Consider the following 22,857-nt stretch of genomic DNA (forward strand, 5'->3'; position numbering starts at 1 on the left):
ACACACACATATATGTATGTTAAGGCTTTTCAGATAGAAAGTAAGAACATTTTTCTAACCATAAAAGTAGTGAAACAATGGGATAGGCAATCCAGGGAACTGTGGAAGCCATACATAGTCAAGAAAGGAATGATAACATGCTTCAGAGAGATTATTGGTACCACTTTGGTCATGTAGTGAGGTTGATTCCAATCTTAAATTTCTATGAACTCTATGAGAAATAGGAGGACCGGGGGTAAGTTGCTGGAATTATATTCTTCCTCAAGTCAAAAATCTTTTAGCAGAAACTGACATATATTTATCACAAGTCTGTTCTACTTTTCGCAAACTTCTCAGAGTATCCTACTAATTGTACAACTTCATGAGCCTAATTTATAGGAAAACAATTTAATTCATTTTACATCAACGGAAACTGGATCGAAAATACCTCTTGGTTCTATTTTTTTGCTACTCTATCTGGTAACAGCTTGGAAAGCCTTTGCAGTATGATTTACAATACTTTAATTATTTATTACATAACTCTGTCAAGGTCTGAGGCAATATGAAAGGCTTTTCCTTAGCATTACAGACACAGCTGTAATCAAATCTTACTTATGCAATTGGGAAAAATAAAAATGCTGTCAAGTAAATCCTGAACAATACATTTTTAAGCAAGAATAAATCATTTCTTTATAAATATATAACAAAATTTATTTATTACTGTTTCTATATCAAACTACTACAGCAAAATTCACTCCTGTTTTCTGGAACAAAGCATTCAAATTCCCACTATTTTATTAACCTTCAGATGCCAGTAGCACATACAGGATTTCTTTTCAAGAACTACATAGTCCTCAGTAAGTGGTATAGAAATGTTATTGTGAACAAATACGAGGCCTTGTCCTTTCAAGACTGCTACTACAGTAACATGGTGGTTGGCAGGAGAAATATGAACTATACTGCCTCTCTTCAGGAATGGCTTTATACAAAGAGCATAGTTTGGGAGAAAAAAGTGAGAAAAAGATACAACTTTAAGTGTTGTGATGTCACTGCCTGCTCACATCCAGAACTGAAAAAAACCAAACCCCAACAACAAAAGAAACAGAGAAGGGAGAATAATATGCTCCTTAAAATAGTTAAGAGAATACATTCATATTGTACTGTAGTTGAATCTTTATAGTATTGTTTGCTTATCATTCACATGAGATAGAAATGAAAGGGACCTGTTGCTAACACAGAAATGAGATCTATACTTATCATGGTGATGGGTTCCCCCATCCCTCAACAAAAAGAAATCCCATACTGGGTAGGAGGTAGATAAAGGAAAAGCATTTCCAAGAGAAGAGGAGATAAGAGGGACAAATGGGAACTGCTGAAATGGACTGATTTTACATATTTGGTCTTACTATGCTTGAGAAGCGTTTCTGTAAAAAGAAATGCATATCAAAGTGAAAACAAATAATTATAAAATACAGCTTTTTAATGGCTTTAGATATAGTTTCCAGATTTCCATAGGCTAACCAGGCCTGGGCTGACTCTTAATGTTAATCTAAGATCATAACTTCTGTGTTCAAATGCAAAGAAAAAGATAGCATGAGATTTTAAGAGTCCATGAAGTGGAAGAAGCTGATTACCAGTAGTCCATATACACTAAGGGTATGGTAGTGCTTCACGCACTCTTCCTAAAAGCTGAATCAGCTGAATCAACAGAAACTGCTACCAAAAGACACAGTGGTGAGGCAGGACAGCTAAAAGATGAGAAGAGCAGTAGTGGTGGTGAGCAGAAGAATGAAGCAGCATAGCAAGTGGAGCAAGAAAGAGCAACATCTGGCAAAGTGGCAGAAGCCCCAGGTCACAGCACCAAAGCTCTGGCAACTTGAATTGGGCCGTGTTGCATTGCAGGACTCTGCAGCTCCCAAGAGTAAGGAAGGTTTTAGTTCAGGAGTGGGGAACAATCAGCTGGCCTAGCTGTTGCCTTGCCAAAGAGGACTGCAAAATTGTTATTCTTATACTTAAGGAATTAGCCCTTATATGTTGTTTACCTTTAATAAAATATTGTTTGCTGAGTCAATTAATTTGCAAGAAGAAAAAATGAGCTCAGTGCTCTCGAGATTAATTCTTGCAGGTATCTAGACATTTTACTAGATATTACTTTAAATTTCAACTTGGCCCTTGCTGTTGGCAGTTGTGTCCTAGCAGAAAAGGTGCATTATACAGCTAACAGTTGGAACAATCCAACTCTGCTTATGCTAACTTTTGTATCACTCATTTTGTTTTGGTTATTTGAAATCAAGATACTATGCTTTATCTTAAATATGTGCATTTTCTCAATCAATAATTAATTCCTAAGTCTTATAGCCTGTGTTTTATGGAACATTACAGTAGTGTATCCCTCACCATTTTCACTCATTTGAAACATTAAAAATGCAGCCTCTGAATTTCCAACATATGCATTGTGGAGTAAAAATACAGTGTGTGGGGAAAGTGATGGCTTTAAAATACATCATGAGGTTAACCAGTGGCATTGCTGTGTTTCAGCAGAAAGGTGACTGCATATGAAGTCTGAAAAGTAAATTGTCTGAAGGCTTGAACAAACACTTCACAAAAATAAATAAGAATGTTTTAAAAAAATCTATGGCTTTTAATACTTGCTGCAAGTACTACAATGGCTTGGTGGGCAGAATGACTCATTCTACCCACTTTCCCATTTTAGTAAGTCTAGGAAAAAAAGGAAGAAAAAATCCCCCATAATATTTGGAATGTCCGGTGTATTTAGAATGCTGCAGTGTACGATGCAAGACAAGCAGCAACGCATACTGTTTTGATATGAGTTGCTCTATCACTACAGCAGAGCAGCAATATCCTCAGTAGAATTCTGCAGGCTGAGCTGAATCTAATCATAACTCTGTAGCCAAGGGATGCACAGTACATCTTCAATTTAGTCTAACTACTTATCACCAAATGCCACAGTCACCGGAACGCTTTTTTCATTTAACATTAGAACAGCCTGGCTGTAGACCATTAATCAGAGCCAACTGAATGAGCAAGCATGTGAGAAACAGAACTCAAGCATAAAAAAGGCTTCACAGTTTGGTTTAGTAACTGAACGACCTGCTAGGATAAAAAGGACCTACTATGGAACAAGATTACCTGAAAAAAAGTCTACTAATAGTGGTAAGGTGTTTGTTTCAGTGCTTAAATAAATTAATTCACACAAACTGCACCAAAAAGGGCATTCTAATAGTCTCTAGTACCAGTGGGTTTTCTATAATTAATGCATGCGTCCAAGATGATGTCTTGGAAAAGCTCAAACTAAAGTGTTACTAACATAGTATATACAGAAACTAAACAGCTCCACAAAGTTAATGCAAAATTACTGTTGCGTAGGTACAGTTTTGGAAAGCCCAGAAATACAAAATGATACGGTTCTAAGGGCTGTAATTAACATGAGACTTTTCCCTCCTCCTCTTTTTTTCCTTCATTCTAAGATGTATTATAACCATGTGTCATTTACCACATATCATCACAGGAAAATAAACAGCATGTTCCATGGAACAAATCTATTAATAGGAGTTCTTTAATTTTTTATTTTATTTTTTTTCATTAATTCAACCTAAACTAGCTCTAAAAGCTGGCTTTGTGGCTCTTGCACAAAGAAGATGGAATAACCTGTAAAAAGGAATTTAGCTATGTATGAGTCAACAGTGTGCAACAGCATAGTCACTCTTGCACTAGAAGCACTATTCCATGATGCATATCCTACAGAGAAAGAATACATGAGCTGTCACAGCTCCCAGCAAATTTAGATTTACCCTGTAAGACACCTACCAGGAAAAAAAAAAAAAAATCCATTCTTACAAATGGAGATAATAAATATTCACAGTTAAGGTTTGAGGCAGACCCAGGAACAAGAACTATGCCACCTGATTCCCAACACAGTGACTCAGTGACAAGGCCATCCTTCTTCCTTCTGTACAGCTGAGAAGAGTGTTCATAAGCAGGCAGAGTTTGCACACTCAGGGCCAAGAAGGTAACATCCTCAGGTAGTATATATGTATTTTATTACTTTTTCAGGTCCACTTGGATCTATACATTTTAAAATACAGTGCCATATTTCTCAGTTGATAATTAGTTTAATATGAAACTGAAGCTGAGTATGCAAATAATTACGTGGTTTAAAAAAAAAAAAAAAACCAGACAGCCCCCCCAGTTCAGAAGTACTAGAATTATCCTCCAGACAAGCAATACAAGCCCAGGGAACTGTACTAACATGTTAAAATATAGCAAGGTGCAGTTATGGCAGATAAACAACTGAAACTCAAGTTATGTCACTTTCTTGGGATTGGTCTACCTAAGTCCTTCCGCTTTACTTAGAACATAATACATTTTTTTTCTACCACACCCAAAGTAACACTTTGAATCTCAGTGCTCTTCTCCTTTTCATGTTTTCTTTTGGCAAATCAGACACATTACTCTTCTGAAAACTGTTTCGATACTACATACACCGCTGCATATACTCACCGCTACCGCACTTCCCAGTGACTGCCTTTCCCTCTTCTTATAAGATACCACTAATGCTGCAATCATTAACGTTGCCTTTTATCATGCATTTTGTGGTTTAAAACCCATTCTTCATTTGAAAGAGCCTTACGACTGACTGACATTCTTGTGGTAAGCAGAACTAAACTTAATGCTTGACCTGCTACGAGCACAGCTCTACACAGCCCTTTTCCTCCCTTGCCATTGATTCACCTCTTTCTGAATAAGAGGACTCTAATTACTGCCAACTATTTTTCAAATCCCTGACACAAATTTGAGTACATTTCCTGTGCTAAAGTCGACCGAAATTTCTAGTCAATATGTGCTGTGGAATCAAGCAGAGGCAGATGTGAACTCAAAAAATCACCTTCAGCCATGAACTGAACAGATTTTCAACTAATTAGTTTAAAATATTTTCTACTCAAAAGGACAACTCATCACCTACAGAACACAACTAAATATTTATCCCAAGGCCCACATTTATGCATAATTCAGCAGGAACCTGCATATGCCCATTGGGAACTTTTTTGAGAAAGTGAATTTGCTGAAAACTGATGTTTGGATTCAGCCAAAAGTATTTGCCAAATTTCTTTCATTTTGTTGATGTCTGGCGTAAAAGAAGCAAATAAAAAATATATTTTGAAAACCAAACTTTTAAAATTACAGTCTTTGTAATTCTGAAATCTTATATAAATGACTAAACTTAACTAACACTATCAAAGGATAGACATCCAGTTTGAAAATACTGTTTGTGAACCAAAACAATACTTTCTCATTTTATCACAGACAGAAAAAAGTTTCAAGTATCAACCCAAAAAGTCTTACCTGCACACAGCTTTAACTTTCAGAAGTATATGAAGCAACTCCCTAAAAATTTCTTTCTCACTGAGAAAAATTTAAAAATTCTGAATTTGATTATGCAGATTCATTACGTATTTACGCAGCATACAGTAATTCTCAATTCTACTTTTGTCTGTATGATCAACAGCCCCTCAATAAGTCCAGTCTTTGAGGAGAAGGGAGGGGATCTTTAGCAATTGTGCTAAGTGAGCATGCAAACACACTTTCCTAGCCCTCCATAACAACAGGTAACAGAAGAACAGGACATAAAGCAGATATTAACTTAAATTGTAGGCTTTGTTTTAGAAGCATTACCAGAAATTCCATCTTTTAATTTTTCAAGTATATTTGAAACTAGAAAAGCAGAAAGAAATCATCATTCCTCATATTTTCCAGAGGGAAAAAAAAACACTTAGCTTGTCTATTTTGTTGCCATTAATTCATCTCCAAATTCATTTGATATGCTTTAACTTACAGAAGGTGTTTCTGCACATGTTTAATTTAATTTTTCCTGTACTTTCTTAAATAGTAAACCTACATCTTTAAAACAGTTAAAAGCCTCACTGTGTATTATTACAATTGAGAGAAATTATGACAGAGGACTTGGACTGGATTAAGAACTGATGCTCCACATAGAGGAAGACTTTCTCTATAAGGCTACATTTGGCATTTCAAAATGTTGTCAATTTTTGATATTCATTCTAATTACTGAATCTTTATTTTTTTTGTTTGTTATATTTTCAGAATACATTTTCCAAAATCCGTGATGCTTTTGCTAAAATCAGACTTGTCGCTGACAGAAATCACTAGTAATGAGCTCACTTCCTTTACAATACACTCATCATCCAGATGGTCTGTGAAAATGCATGAAATACACTTAAGCTTATTGAAAGAATCTATCCTTCAATATGCCTTTGAGAGTCTTTGCTAAGAATAAATAAATTAATAAAAAAAACATCCCTACATGGTACATTCAGGTTTTATACTAAGCAATGAGAAACCTTCCAATCAATTCCTCTCCTTTTCTTTTTTCCCTTTCATTTGTATCAGTTGACCAAGAAATATCTGAAAACATAAACTGTTCTCCATCTGGGCATTCAGAGATACAGCTGCCCTGAAGGATTATCATTAAAGGACCTTCTCAAAATGGGGATTTAGCTCCTGAACTTAGTTCTTACAACTGTGAGATTAAGCTTCCCTCAAATAATAGGTCTGAACTGAACTATGCCAGTGGGCTAAAATTGTAGCCAAGAATCTATCCTTTTGTCAGTACTCTTATTAGCATTTTTGAGATGTGTAATTATTATCCACTAAATAAAACAGATACAAAATGAAAAAGATGTTACCTGAGTATAGGACATTGCCAAGAAATTCTCAGGGTCTCATAACTTCCATGTAAAAATTAGGTTCTTCAGAAAAAAAAACATATGAAAACATGGTTTGTATCATAGTTTATTACAAACTTTTAAAAAAGTTGATGGTTGTATAAACTGGGGAAAAAAAGTCATTTAAATACCATACTGAAGTGGCAGTGTATTAGTAACTTGTATAACTTACTGATTAACAGTAACTAATTAAAATGTCAGCCCTCTAGAACTTTAACAGCTCACAGCTTTCACTCTTCTTTCTGAAGTATAAGAAGTTTGGATTTCTTCCCAGTATAACTGCTCTAGTAAAAGCTGGGAACACAATACATCAAAAAAACAAATAAACTAACATGTTATTCATTTAGAGTCTTCTTTTAATTTTTGCGTGACAATATTAAAATTAGATTAGTCTCTCAACTACAAAATCCCTGAAGAGTCACTCAAAGTATTCAATAACCAGAACAGCCTTTCCTTCAAAAGAGCAGGAAAACAGACCTGGAAGGACAAGGGAATCAGCACCTTCTTAATGTCCGCTATCTTGTCCTCTGGAGACTATTCCTTCCCCTATTTAAACACCAGTACTCACTGTGCTTCAGGATCAGTCTCACCTTTTGTAAGCTGCCATGGAACAATAATGCAAGGAGCAACCAGAAGCATCAGTAGCCTCAAAGACATTGACCAAAGTTTCCAAAACACATACACGCTATCCAATTAATCAGCATGTAAAATAGTAGTAACCTGAAAAGAGGGTAACCTGAAATTACTTTAGGTATCAATTAAAAATATAAAAATATAAACCTCTTTTCAGAGTAAATTGACTGACAAATACCAAAAGCAAGACTGTCTCCATGTTTTAAGAATACTGATAATGCAATTTAAAAATATACCTTGGTTTGTTTTTGTTTTTGTTTTTTTTTTTTTAAATCTGAGCATTAAAGTTAGTTTGTTTTCCATTGAATTTCATGACAAGTCTTACTACTCACATTTCAACATCACCTGCAGGCCTTTTAGTTAAGATTGCCCAGAAAAAGAGGTCTTTTCCAGCTTGCAGACAGTAGAACTTTCACGCAGGTTGGCAGAGCAAAATGCCACTCCTAGAAATGTGGTTTCTTTTTTTACTTTCTTTTTGTTAGAAGGAGGATAGATTCTCCCAGATACCACTCCACTGCAAGCATGGAGGGCAGACAACTTTGTGTCACATAACCACAGCCAAAAGGTAGCCACATTCCTTGAGAAGCAGTGATTACAGAGCATAATTTGATGAGCTAGTGTCTATAAGGCTAGTGCCTATAGCAAAACAATCATATATCTCTACCTTTTCATATATATTGATCGGATGTCAGGCAAATCGTTTCACCAGTCCAATAATTTTCCTCTGTCAGCTTGATTAATGAAAACAGGAAGGAGACGAAAGGAAAGTCACCTTACACATATTTAAGTCATAAACTGCATTGTGATAACTATACTAGACTTTTGTATGTGCAAGCTTAATTCATACCCTCAAAAGAAAAAAAGCTATCACAGGAAAGTAGGCACAATTTATTGGGTTTTTTTAGGAATGATTATTAAATCCAAATATCTTGGCCTTTTGAAGGCCAAAAGGCTAAAAAATAATCCAAAATTATGTTGGTGAATTTAACTATGTCCTCTGCTAAACTGTATTTTCCATACATGAAAAAACATTCAAATAGAAGCACATAGATAGTATCATACAGCAATACATTATATATAATCTTTGAAGAACGTTAACAATTTGAATGTTAAGGAAAGCAACTGGTGAATTTTAGAGTGTAAAGAGCTTTCTAATTTCTTTGGAATGGCATGCTTGTGATTATAATCATAGTTATTCTAGATAATGAAGTCTGTAACGCACAAGCTTACTGACTAGGGTGCAGGTAATACGTGGCACCGGCATACTACACTGGTAGCAAATTCCCTCAAGTATTATGTAGATTAGACCAAAAAAAGAGTCTTGGTCAATCATTTGGCAAACCTTTAAAACTGAATTTCCTCTTATGGGTCTTTTGACTTGGATTCAGGTTAAAGGAATGTCTTCCTTAAATCTTTAAAAGAGATAGTCTTTAAAGCTGGTTGACAGCAGCTTATTCCATGTTTTAAACTTAAAAGACAACACAAAAGTAGTAAGGAAAAATTCCCTTTTGTCATTGCTTCTGAACTGAAAAGTACGGTCTTGATATGCTGTAATTGCTGTCAAGTACTTGTTCCAGCTCTTTTGCCACAGTTTAGTCAGGATTCATTTCCCCCTTTCTTCCTTGAATTGGGGTTTTCATAGCAAAACAAGCAACAACTGGAAAACGAAATACAAAAGAAAACAATGTTTCTTTGTGCCACTGAGTCAAGCAGTAATTGCCTTGAACTGACAAACTTGATCATTTTTACAGGTATCACAAGAGACAACCAACTCGGTTTAATTGTTGATAGAGCTCTCCTCTTCCTTCCACACAAAGACAGGTCTAATCTGAAGGTCTCTCAGCTGTGCCTTCATTTCAAACTCTCCCTGCAAATGAGCCACATGTTTTAGAAGACTATCCAGATAAAATTCCTTTTGCAGAATTACTACAAAATGTATTTCTCTTAAAAAAAAAAAAAAGAAAGAAAAACTAGTATCTATGGATGAACTCCTATTAAATTTCACTTAGTCCTGAAAAAGTTTAACCAAAAGGAGAAAGACAACAGGGTGCTAACAGTGTCCAAAACCAAAACACCTTCCTAGACTGCAAGTGACAAATTAAAAGACAGATTTAAGCTGAGATCTCCCCTCACACACACACACTGCCCCCCCCCCCAAAAAAAAAAACCAAAAACCCAACAACCCCAAACTTCTAAAGTCAAGTTTCCCCCCTTTTTCACTTACTTCCAGGTAGAAACTCTACCAAACCCACAAGTATTAAACATTGAACACAATCACTAACATCAGCACTTCATCACTAATACTGACGTGAATCCACTGACAGATCTTCACCACTGTACAGAAGGGGTGACAATATACTTGGGAATATCACAAGTTAATTGGCAGATGGCATCTGCTTCTTGGTGTTTTCTTTAAATTTCATTTTTGCTTTGGCTTGTTTGTTTCTCTCTTTTTAAACTTGTGTAAGTATTGAGATCAACATTCAAATACAAGGGGAGAAGGTACTAGAGAGGAGAGTTTGGTCTGTTAAGGATTTGACACCACCATTCCCCCCACAGGTGAAACTATAGAGAAAGATGAAAGACTAGCAACTTGAACAATTTTTATAACAGAGCACTTCTTGAAATCTGGACATTAGTTACAAGCTAGAATATGTATCTTTGGTTTACAGCGTAGTCATAGACATTTCTTGCCAAGTTACTGGAAATACAATTTTCTTTCTGCCTGTCATGGTAAAAATCAACATGCCAATGCTCAGTACAGATGGGTACACTGAAGATCATTTTCAGTGCTCTAATTAATATGAGTCAAAGGGATTTATTATGAACTCTGTTCCCCTTTCCTTGGCCTCTCTGGCAGTCCTTAAAAATTAACTTACCAATTACATGTAAGCAGTATCACTGATGAGTTTTCAAAGGCGTGGGGGGAGGTAGGGAAGAACAGGGTAAGAATCTAGTTAACTTCAACCACAAGAAGTGCCTCAAATCTTTGCTGTGAGTACTGAGATCACAGAGTCATTGTGCTTTAAAAAGGAAGCTTGACTCTGACTTACAGCCACACATAAACTCCTTTTTACATAGCAATTTAAGGGGGAAGAGTTAGTTCTATCATGTGCACAGTTTTCCGACAGAGACAAATGCCATACAGCCACAGCCTTACACTTCCTGGCTGCTTCTGCAGCAGTGTAATATCAGGTTGTAACTTGAGGTCTAGTGGGGGTGTGTACTAACCCCAAATCACCACTTAATACTGTGAGATGCCATTTCACAATCTGAGGAAGCAAGTTTGTAGTCGTCCAGGGAAAAACTTAAGCACTTGTGAAAAAAAAAAAACAAAACAAGCCGTATTTTCTAGATATCAGGGTTTAGACTTCTGGAGAAGGCATCACTGAAAATTCTCTTTCCAAATCAATATTTGAGAGTATAATACCCTTATTTGTGCTTGGCACCTGGCTCCAATCTGGTCTCACTGTCTTCAATAGGACATCCAGTCCATTAAGCTTGAGTAAGAGTTGTAGAATCAGATCACAGTCTAGAGCACGTTACATTTACAGAACAAGTGTGTTTTAATATGTCAAACACTTTACGTAACTGCAGTAGTTTGTAACCATCTCTTTCATATTATATATCCTTTATATGCCATCTCCTTGACAAACAATGATTAACATTACATTTTAGAATTTTTCAATCATGTCAGACTTGCATTAAGATAAACCAATGAACATTCTTCCCTTTTACAAAACAATACATTGTAAACTGCATGAAGCATATTCGTGATTAATTCTATGAACAATTAGGTTATGACTGTTTATTGAGACTTGGCTACCACTACATTTCCAATTATATTGCAAGGTCTCAAATTCTTTCTAAAGGAATTGCAAGTTCAGAAGCCTAAATTAAATTTAGTAAATTTGTTTAATATATAATGCTGACAGAATTCCCAGTGTATAATCCCATCTGAAATATGGTATAAGTAAATCAATATTTTAGTATATGCTTCTTTCCCTGCACAACTTTGATTATATTTATCTGTACAAGTATCACAGAACTAATTTTTTCATAACCAACAGGGAATTACATTTAATGTTGCTTTCTGTATGATGCTGCCTCATATCTTCTAAAGGCACTCTGGCACTAGGCTTTGCTTTGACAAGTTCTTCTGAATTTAAGAATGGGCACTGTTCAAAACGATAAGGATTAACCACACAAGTTTGGGGAAATTATTCTACTGCACTTTATTATCAAAAATTCTTGAACAGAAGTGATGGAAAAAAAATCACCAGTGCACATTTTCTTTAGGTCACACAGAAGTCAAATCTCAGGTGTTCACTACTTTTTATTGCTGTACAAAAGCACTCTTGATTCTTCTGCCTCCTTTTAACATTTCACCCCCAAAATACAATTTCATTCTATTTCAATTTTCATCACAAACATATACAGTTCACACTTCTTTTTCAATGTCTTGGTTTAGTCTGTTTATAGAACTAATGTGTATGAATGTTTGTTTGTAGAACTATAGAACATACTGTCTGTTTGTTTATAGAACTAATCTTTATGAAATGCCTGCACTGAGGCATGTAAAGGTCAAGATCTTTAAAATCCCCTTCTCCCGGTCAAGATAACATTTTGAAGAAGCAGAAAGGTAAAGGCTATATTGAACATAGGACAGAACTAAAATCTTCATTCCTTCCCTCCACATAAGGCTTCCACATGCTATCTAAATATACAAATAGGAGGAACAAAGAGTGTGCAAATGGCTTGATAACTGCTGGGATAACCATTAGGTGATACAGTATATTCTAGAAGTTGTTTCCTCTGAGATATTAGCAGATGGGAGTAAAATGGCTCAGCAGTGAAATATCAAAATATTGACAGCCACATCTTAGAAGTCACTTTATCAATTCCTTAACTAGTATCTTTTGAAGACAAAGGTTTTTATAAATTTATATTTAGTGCTATAAACATAGCTCCTTACCTGTTACCGTTCTCTCAGAAATTTACTTTCAATTACGGTGAATTTTCAATGCCCCTCATAGAACATAATCATTTCAGCATACATATGCAAGCAGTCAAAAATATCTCCAAACTATTATAAAGAACAAAAAAAAGGACAGTATTTAAAGAATAGTCCTTTGAAATGTTTCCTTTCCAAAACAATGTGAAACAGAAATTGAAAACAAAAAACCACTACAGAACTTGCACTATGCAATCTTTCTACATCACTTTATAGGCTATTAATTTAATTAATAGAATTGATAAAAATTTGTTCAGAAATTAAACCTTATTTTTTGTTTTCCACCAGTTCTGCTCAGCTGGAAAGTTTCCATTTTTCTATTCCTCCAGTTCCCCTTTTGCAGTATTTTACAATGGGAAAGCTATCAGTTGCAGCTGGAAATAGCTTTTCATGATCAGAAATAGCACCATATTTAAATATAAACAATCAATCTGTACTTCTTTAAAAGCCCAAGAATTACACATGTGAGTCCTTGCTCTTATCTGAGAAGGGCTGTAATTCATCATTACTGCTATTACTCGTAATTGATGAGCACATACAGCTGAGAATTTCTTGAGGGAAAGAGATACAAGAACTTTCAGAAACGGAGTAACAATGACATTGTCTGAATCTCTAGGAGACTTAGTCTCACTACCCAGGACATAAAGATAGAGGTGGAATCAACAGAATTTTCTCATGGATGCTTTAGAATTACTACCCTCGGCCTTCACGGCTCTCTCCTGTGAATCTCATCCCTCATGGGAGCATTCAGGGATCTCAGACTCCTAGTTCTGCAGAGAAAGCCTGGAAAATCAGCGGCCACTTGGTGCCACAACAGTTGCCATGCTCCTGAAATGAACATCTTGATAGACATGTCCTCAGCACCCTCCCCAGACAACCGAAGGGAAGTAGGGAAATCTGATGAAACAAAGAAGCTTGCCACCTCAGCAGCTGATAAATGCCAATATCAGGGTCTTCAGCATCCAGGATGTCTATATCCAGAGATGCAGGCAGACTTACACTTCGCTGATACAATCAGTGTTGCTGTAGCTGGACTAATACCCATACCGGTAGCGACCTAGGTTATTACAACACAAGCTGCGTTTACACAGGGTGCACTCACAACTCCGAAATGCAATGCAAGAATGCTCTTCTGATATACATAAGACATTGTTTACTACTTGCCAAAACAAAAATGATGACAGATGTAAGATTTGCATTTGTTTATAGTTCTCATATTTTTTAATGCAAATGAAGCATATTCTTCATCAAGGCATGTCATCAGTGGTATTCCCAGAGGAAACTAAATTAATAGAAACAACTCTTAGTTTAAATGCTGATTTCTTGTCAAAAAGACAGCATGACATATCAGCTCCAATAAAGTCAGTTTCTCTGATTAGCTTACTCTGTTCCCACCCCCTCCATTGTAAATCTGATTGACTTAATGGGTTACTTCAGAAAGTGGAAACAAGTAAACTTCTATTTTTTTCTTCCTAAAGTATCTATCAGAACTGTTTAGTCAAGAAGGGATTTTTGGGTTTTTTTGTTCGTTTGTTCTTTTAAGGTAAACTTTTGCATTCCTTTTTCTGTATTTCAGTCACTGCTTTTTGAGGTAATGGCAGAATAATATTCAGAGAAAAATGGAAGTGATTGGGATGACTGAATGAAATAATTTTCATTTCACTATGTCTATTCTGTACTGATGAGCAGTATATTTAATATAAGTCATTAAATGCTCCTTTCTGCTTTTGAGTAAATCAGGGCTTGGATAACTGTCAACTAATTGGCTATCTTCCCTGTTCTACCGACAGTATAGCAATTAGTACTTCGGCAACTCGACAGCACATTTCCTCTATTGGCTTCTTGCATTCATGTATCAAATTTAGCCAACTAAAATCCTTAGAACTGTTTTGCAAGTTTTATTTCCACTCAGAGAGATTGCAAATATTGAAACTGCATTAAAAACTTGTGAAAGAGAAATAAGCTGTAAGTATAACAGCAAATTAATTGGTATTAGAGAAGTAGTTCCGGTGCTTTTCCTAACTCATAATAAAAAAGCAAGACTAAACATCATAGCATACCAAAAAAATATACAATTAACTTGTCAAAATCATTCTATCATAGCGGTCAGAGAACTGTGAAGATTCCAGACAGAATTAGAAATTTTAAATATAGAATACAATGACAATAGGTATAGGATGACAAATCTGGCTATATGAAAGGTTATTTATCGAAGTATCTGAAAAGAGCAAGAAATGCATTTCCTAAATGAACAGTGTATCCAGGTGTAGTTGTTCCTTCAAATAACAGAGGGAGTAGGCACTGGTTAGTGAGTTTATATATACATTTAAAATAGGGGTGCTCTTTGGTGAACCTTTTAAAGAACATAAACCAAAGCACAAAATCCAGCACAAATGTCTTCAATACTGTGACTCAGTGTGGTTGGGTTTTTTGTTGTTTTTCTTGGCTTTTTTTTTTTTTTTTTTAAGAACAACCTTTACTAATACAAATAAGTATGGGGAAACTTCTCAAGCATAACAAACTCATCTCTTAATCACCTGGACCAGTATCATTCCTGTGCCTCACTTGGCTGCCCTCTGAGTTTTAAAAGTTCTGTACAGGTAAGGTAAGCAACAGGAACATATGAATAACTGATTTCCTCTTTTCTAGACAAAGAAAAAAAAAATTTGGGGGATTTAAAAATAACTCAGTTTTTAAAAAACCCTCCATTTTGGGGATTTTACAATAATCAAGTTCCAAGAAAAAGCATCATTTTTAAATAAAAATTGGGATGTCTGAATTGGAAAACATCAACACTAACCATCATGATGCTTTCAATGTAATGTTCTTTTTCAGCAAAGATCCATATGTAATTTCCTTAAGAAAGGTTGGGCATTCCATCTACATCGACTGACTAATACTTCTACCAGTACCATGTAAATTAATTTCTTTTCATATCTATCTAGGACCACTTTAGTTTTTTCATTCATGGCAGAAAATAATCACAAGTAACCTGCAGATCCCCAAGTCATTTCATCTTTGCAAGAAAATGACCTACCTGGGATGGCCCAAATTATCTATTTCACTGACCTTGCATTTGACTACCAAGAAATCATTTATTAAATTGTAACCATTTGTGCCAGTATTGCATCATCATTTCTAGAGATGAAGGAATCATCACATGCCAACTGTATCTGAAGATCTGTCAGTGGAGAATTTTTAACCCATCTGTGTGTCCCGCTAAGTTCAGAAAATGCAAGTTATTGATTTTGAGTTGGATTGTTTGGTTTTTTTTCTTTTCCAAATCAAAATGACACATGGTTTGAAGTCAGAGAGGAAAATCTAAGCAGACTGGATGATAATTTCCTTTCAGTGGTGGCTGTACAGTAGGTATTCTGTTACACAAGATACAGCTGGGCATAGGTATAGGAGCTGATTGCTGTTTTGTGCATCTGTGTAACAGTATCAGTATGATCATGGCAATATCTCAGAGAAACCTGTACGTAACCCACTGAACCTTGCTGTGATAAGCAAAACTGATAGCAGTGCAGTCCCACACCACATGCTAATTTACAGATTTTTACTAGGGTACAGAAAAAATATGTCTGTTGGACAAATTAGCTGTTAAGGAATTCTGACTCCAAAGACTGCTTTGCATTTTCTCCACCAGTAAGAAGCAATATCCTACAATATTCTTAACAGAGCCAGAAAGTGTTATTTCTTTCCAAGAAATCGAATCACAGAGAAAATGAAATACTTGTGAGAAAACTGGAAAGTATACTTAAATTTATAGACTCGCAGACTGCTGCCTTAACTACAGGCCATACCACCTGTGATATCTTACATTGGTGTACTTCCTTGAGGAGCTCATTTCTTTCTGTAATGTCATTAGCAGTGGAGTAGAATACACACACACACACGCATATATATATATGTATCTCCAGTAAGAGTACGTTGCTTTTGCATTGAGAACAGAATAACAATCCACAAGGGCACTAAAAAAGACGATCTGATGTCCAAGTCTAGGTGTAATCTTACACACATTTGAAGAGGCTTGCCTGGACTTTGCTATGCGAAACAGCTTCAGATGTGCTTCTTCTATTCTTAACACACAAGTAAAGTGTGTGTTTCTTACTTTTTTTCCAAAAGTAAGCACCTCATCCCAAGAAATACTCACCATGAATACATATCACAGGTCTTTAGATTACATGTGTAGCTACTAGTTAATGTACCTTCTTCTGTAAAACTGATATCCTACGGAGTGGGACTCTAAGCTATCAAAGAACGGTAAATAAAAACTATGTGCAGCACAAGCGGACACCAGACAGATTCAGACCCTCACTGATGGAACAGTGGCAGTAAGCAGCAGCTACGATGTGATTGCATCTATACCATCCTTCGTTTTCTCAGGTGGGAAGCCCACATGGGTGTTTTCCACTCAAAAGGACTTCAACAAATAATTACAGCTGAAGGGAACTGACCTTAGAAGGACCATGAGCAAATTCCATATAAGTGAGAAGTTGACAAAGTAGTACCAGTTATTGAAGCCTCTGTCTCTGCAAGAGTCTTTGAATATTGACTACGTTTTGGCTACATCAGGAGCTTATACAGGTAAAGCCTTGCCACTCCATTATTCACTTCAGTCCTTCTCAAGTACCATCATCACGGTAACAGGATGTGAACTAATGGTAGAAACACCATAAACATACCTTTGAACCTCAGGTGGTCCAACAAAGCCCCACAAAACCCAAAGTAACATGAGCTCACTTCAGCATTTATATGCAAGATCATTTGTAATTTCAGAGGCAAAAAAGATGAGCTAGAATAATTGAAATAAATACAAATAGCGCCATTTTTCCTGCAGGTGTTGCAAATGGCTTTCCTCTTTAACTTCAAAATAATTTGAAAGATTTCCATTGAGGAGAGACCACTCAAATTCAAGAACATCGGTTTTAATTTGGTGGAATAAAATGGGAACAAAATATTTGGCCTTGAAACAGAAAAACTAGCCATGGAGAAACTAGCACCTCTCCATAATTAGATTTACGAAATCCACATTCCCAGTGCTTAGGAAATTGTAAGCTTTACAGATAAACAGCTAAACTGAATTAACAAAAGACTTCAGTCTTTTCTTCTTTTCTGTGTAATGAGCATTGACTGCCTTTTCTGAAATGTCCTGAGAAGCCCTTTCACTGATGTTATTTTCATACCTTCAGATTGATTTTTAACTAAAAGTTGATTTCAGCTGTATTTTGTTTTGCTATTAGGGACAGAAATTATATAGTATGTCCCCAAAGAGTGCACTGAGATACTCTAGCTTTGCATTTGTATTACTATATTGTGATTTTCAAAGAAAAAATCTTTAAAATTTAATTTAATCTAACGAATAATAATGACAGATAGAAATCATTAAAAAAGATTTCTTAAATGGTCAAACTCAGCAAACGCTATCACAAGGAAGCCAATAAAAGCATAAATAAGTCAGAATATTTTATGTTCGTGTATTATTATTATTACCAAGAATAGAAGCTTACTGGAAAAAATATTCACATACTAGGGCGTTCTACTACAGTTATAATGTTAGGAGTAGGACTGGAAATCACAGAGCTACATAACATGTTTTGCTAATTTCTTAGTTGACTCCATGCAATGACTTGCATTTCATTGGTAATGCTATAGCTATCCATGAGATAATCATAAGTATTACTGTCTATTTTCCAAAACATATGGGGTCCACATTACATACTCAGGAATCAAAAGTACATTTCCCTCAAAAAGGTCCATTCTAACCAGATAACATGTCCTATTGCCTACATATATGCATGTTTCTACATACATGCTGCTTCTATTTTGTACATTCTCTCTTAGATATTTGTCATTTTACACTTAGCAGTTTGGAGCACAATTAACATTGATCTGACAACTCCTAAGATGCCTAGAACAACTTCATCCCCCTCCCCACCTTTTTTCCTCCTAAGCACATGTGGGAGGGAAGGATAGTTTTTTTAGTTAGTGATTGTCATGGTTTAACCCAGCAGGCAGCTAAACACCACACAGCCGTTCCCTCACTCCCCCGCAGTGGGATGGGGCAGATAATAATAAAAAAAAAGGTAAAACTTGTGGGTTGAGATAAAGACAATTTAATAGGACAGAAAAGGGAGGGAAAATAATAATAATAGTGATAAAAGAATAAACCAAACAAGTGATGCACAATGCAATTGCTCACCACCTGCTGACCAATGCCCAGCCAGTTCCCGAGCAGCAGCCGCGCCCCCCCGCCAACTCCCCACAGCTTTTTGTTCAGCATGACATCATATGGTACGGAATATCCCTTTGGCCAGTTTGGGTCACCTGTCCTGGCTGTGCCCCCTCCCAGCTTCTTGTGCACCTCCAGCCTCTTCGCTGGCAGAGCAGTATGAGAAGCTGAAAAGTCCTTGACTTAGTGTAAGCACTGCTCAGCAACAACTCAAACATCAGTGTGGTATCAACCTCATTCTCATCCTAAATCCAAAACACAGCACTATACCAGATACCAGGAAGAAAATTAACTCTATCCCCACCAAAACCAGGACAGTGATCAAAACGATTCAAAAGAGAAAGGGAAAAATGGTTTATAAAATTAACCTACACTTGAAATATTTTACTGGTTCAGGCCCCTGCAAAATTAAGTACTTACCAAGTCTTACGAATCTGTCAACTGCATTCAGTTATAAAGGTATTCTGGGGGAGGTGTTGGCTGTCTTCTGACAGTAGGATCAAGACAGCATAATTTATTTTATAATAGTAGATTGGCCTTTGTAAAATAATGACTTTCAAACACTGATTAAGGTACAGTTCAATTGCTGTTTCCCTTCCTTCCTTTTAATTTAATTCATCTTACGTTGAATAGTTGTAAATTATATTATAAAAGAAAGATTGAAATCTGAACATGCTCTGTTATCAGAAAGAGGAACACAAACCTTTCTTTGCACATATAGCATACAGCACAGGAAGGTACATTAAAATTACATTACTCACTGTAACAAAGTGTCCTTCAGTGTACCTGCAAATACAATTTGCTTCCATTTTCAAATAATTTTAGACTGTCAGAATGAAGTGAAGTAGCTTTAGCAAAACTAAAGGATTCAAGTTCGACAATGGTAAAAGGGTCAAAGTTTGTTCCTAACATAACCTTGGATGTTCTTGACAGTTATAGGTACTGGGCTCAGATTTTATTTGCTGATTTAAGGACAACTCAGCTTCAGTAGTAAGATATGTCCCTTTGGAAACCAACACTTTTGCTTATAATTGGTCACAGTATAACAACTGATTTCAACCTGAAAAATATTTTGTTAATAATATTTTTGCCCATTTCCTTGTCCAATCATTATATAGCTATTAGCATGAAACACATTATTTTTATTTTCACTTGGCTATTTTCAGAGATAAGGTATTTGTGCTTGGTCTGACCCCTCAGTTCAGAACACTATGTCCCTGTGACATGCTGCAATCAAAAAAAGGCTGTTAGGAATGCTTTTTAGCTGACTTAAAAGAAAAAATATGGAGAAGGAATGAATAAAACAATTAAATTTGCTCTGAACTTATGTATACCTGAACGCATAGCATCTTTTTGAATGCTTTCATAATCATGCCAGTCCTTCCTTTTCAAGCCATCAGTCCAGGTAAAGAGCTGTCCATCTCCCAGCCCCAATGGAAGCGTCTGTGAAAACAGTAAACACACAAACAAATAAATATATACATACATATATGGTTTGCATTATTACAGAAGAACACTTATAATATGGCACAAGCAAATAAAACATTCAGTTTATTCAATGCAAATATTGAAACTTTACTGTGGTCAATTAAGCTATTTTTCTAAATAGGGTGAGAAAACCATGAATTTACTTCTCGACAAAAAAATCAGTTGAAGTAGGTCAAACAACTCATGCTTAACATTTCTCTTTCCAGCAGTGTCCTGCTATGACTGCTTGGCAAGAAGCTCATGGAAGTTAAGTGGACCACTAAAACTGAACAGGTTTCAAAGATGCCTCATCCTTCAACTCAAAGTACCTTGATTTTTTCCTTAAACTATCACTAGTACAAAATTGGAGTTCCAGTTACTCAGCGCCTTCCAATGTTCCCCTTTAATTTCGGGGGGTGGGGGGGGGGTGGGGGGTGTTTGTTTGGGGTTTGTTGTGGTTTCTGTTTTTGTTTTGAATAGCTAATGATGAGTTATTGCTATTCACATATGGCCAGGCTCACTGCATCAGACACAGAGCAAAGAGACCCTCAAAACACTTTAAAATCCTGTAGATCTTTCTCCATGGTAAGAGATAAGGGGAAAAAAACAAACAAATGCATCTCCCAGAAAAATACCCAACAAAAAAACCTCCATGCAACATGCAGTTGGTATGTTGACTTCCCCTTTCCAGACTCCAAATTCTCAGGTAAAGCTAAGGACTGCCTTTTGCTTCTAAGCGAATCTGTCTTTCCAGAGCTTTTCTTTTTTCTCATTCTTTCTGCCAAATACTGGTACTTTATAAAAAATAAAACAGAAACGTACCATTACAAGTACATTAGAAGTACACAAAATTTAGATCTATAGGAAGTAGTACAAAGCTGCAGAAGGTTTCAAATAAAGTTAGCCTTTTTCTAAATACTTAGTTTACAAAAAATGTGGTAAAAAAAGTGGAGAAAATTTTTATAAGATGGTGATCTACTGTATCTGTGCTGAAGAAAGTGAGGAAGCGATTCATTGCTTAGGACTAACATGAAAACTCTAGTTCTGTTAATTCTAGATTTAAACCAGTAAATTGCCTAGAATGAATGGTGTATCTATAATGCATGTTACAAATGTTGTTATTGAAGGGTATGTGAAAACACACTTGAAAGGCAGTTCCGAGGAAGCAAGATTTAATCAGCCTTCTACTAGGAAATACTGAAAGCTCTACAAAAATCTTATGCATATGTAAGAGCAATGCTCTGAACTTCATGTATGAAGTATGTAAACCCAATGAACATTCCAACTCACCCATCTTCTCTTACTGATTTTATACTACTGCCAGCACAAAACTGGATGCTACTCAGTGGCTCCAAGTGAAGTTGTCCCAGCATTTTCAGTTAGGGTTTCTCTTTTTAGGTTTGCCAAGCTACATGATGTGGACCTGGTAGCTAAGCCATCCTTAAAACTGGGATTCGAAGGCTTTCAGAGTCAAAAGCAAGAAGTGAGGAATGCCAGGCATGACTGGTTACCTTTGAGCAAAGGATGCTAGAAATCCTGGCTGACAAATATCCATGCATAAAACCACTGTGTTGGGTCAGCTGATATTTCTGTGAATGTTGGATATTCAGGGCAAGGTGTTGTGAGCCCAGTGCTCTCCAATAAATCCCTGAGTTACTGAGAAAAATCTATCACATTCTGCTAGCATGACCTACTTTTTTTAGTTTTGATATTAAAGGTAACTTATGTTACATATCACCAAAATGCAATCAAGCTTGTGTTTATTCCTCTATTATAACTTTTGCGGACATATTCCAATAAAACACTCTGTTGTCATGTTTTAATATAATACAAGTCAGAGGTTCACACCTGGAAGGACTGAAGAAGAACTGAAGATATCCTGATAAAACTATTTCATGTTATCAAAATATCTAACCTTTCACATTAATGAGTCCTTGAAATGAACTCATTAATTTCAACAATTCTTGAGTTCAAATAATGCTAATGTCCTAATAGTAATATTAAATTGCTTGTTTTTTAAAGTCAGAAGCGTAAGGTAGAACGTAGGCTGCAACAGCGTTAACCGTGATTCTTGAGCCCAAATTCCTAAAGTCATCCACTCTGAAGCACTAACTGGCGCTTTAAAAGTCAGGCCCAGACAGACTGGCTTCAATTAAACTTCTATCCCTTGTCAATATAGATATAGCTGGTGTGAACCACTTGGTCCCAAAAATTCAAGACTATCAGAACTATCAAAAGCAGGATAAACTTTACTTTTGTGACCTTTTATTCCTGTGCTGGCTTCTTTCCCTAAAAATAGTGATTTAAATAGCAAGTTTGCAGCACGCTGAAAGAAAGCTGAGTAGTAGGGTTTACAGCTGGTTTCCTGTTGCCTATTTGCATTTTGATGCCAATACTCTTAAAAATATTAATTACTTGTAGTTACTTTACCTGATAACATTTACAAGTCTAATGTACCAGGGGGCCTTCTTGCAAGCATAATATAGTTAAATAAATACATTCACTAAAATTAATCTAGCAAAAGGATAAATATAAATCCAAATTTTGTGTGATACACAAAAAGCTAACTGAAGTCTTGCTGTGGCTCATATTTGGGAAGGGTTATATTGCCCTAAGACGAAATAGGAAACAAACAAATCCAAAAATGTAGTGTTGGTGCCATCATAAGTCCTTGTTTAATGACTGAGCGGTTTGTTTGGATTCTTTGGGTTTTTTTTTTTTTGTTTTTTTTTTTCAATAAATCCCTTAACTCTCTCCCATCAAAA

General features: G+C 35.9%; 1 protein-coding gene across 1 annotated transcript in view; it reads right to left on the reverse strand.

Annotated features, from left to right (window-relative positions):
• GALNTL6 (polypeptide N-acetylgalactosaminyltransferase like 6) overlaps positions 1-22,857 on the reverse strand; it is a 489,200-nt gene that overhangs the window by 291,089 nt on the left and 175,254 nt on the right. Inside the window, exon 3 of the mRNA XM_072862275.1 lies at positions 19,960-20,068. Within this exon, the coding sequence (XP_072718376.1) occupies positions 19,960-20,068 (109 nt within the window). The remainder of the gene's footprint in view (positions 1-19,959; positions 20,069-22,857) is intronic.

The sequence above is a fragment of the Ciconia boyciana genome, chromosome 5, assembly GCF_034638445.1.
Source record: "Ciconia boyciana chromosome 5, ASM3463844v1, whole genome shotgun sequence".
In the NCBI taxonomy this organism is placed as follows: domain Eukaryota; kingdom Metazoa; phylum Chordata; class Aves; order Ciconiiformes; family Ciconiidae; genus Ciconia; species Ciconia boyciana.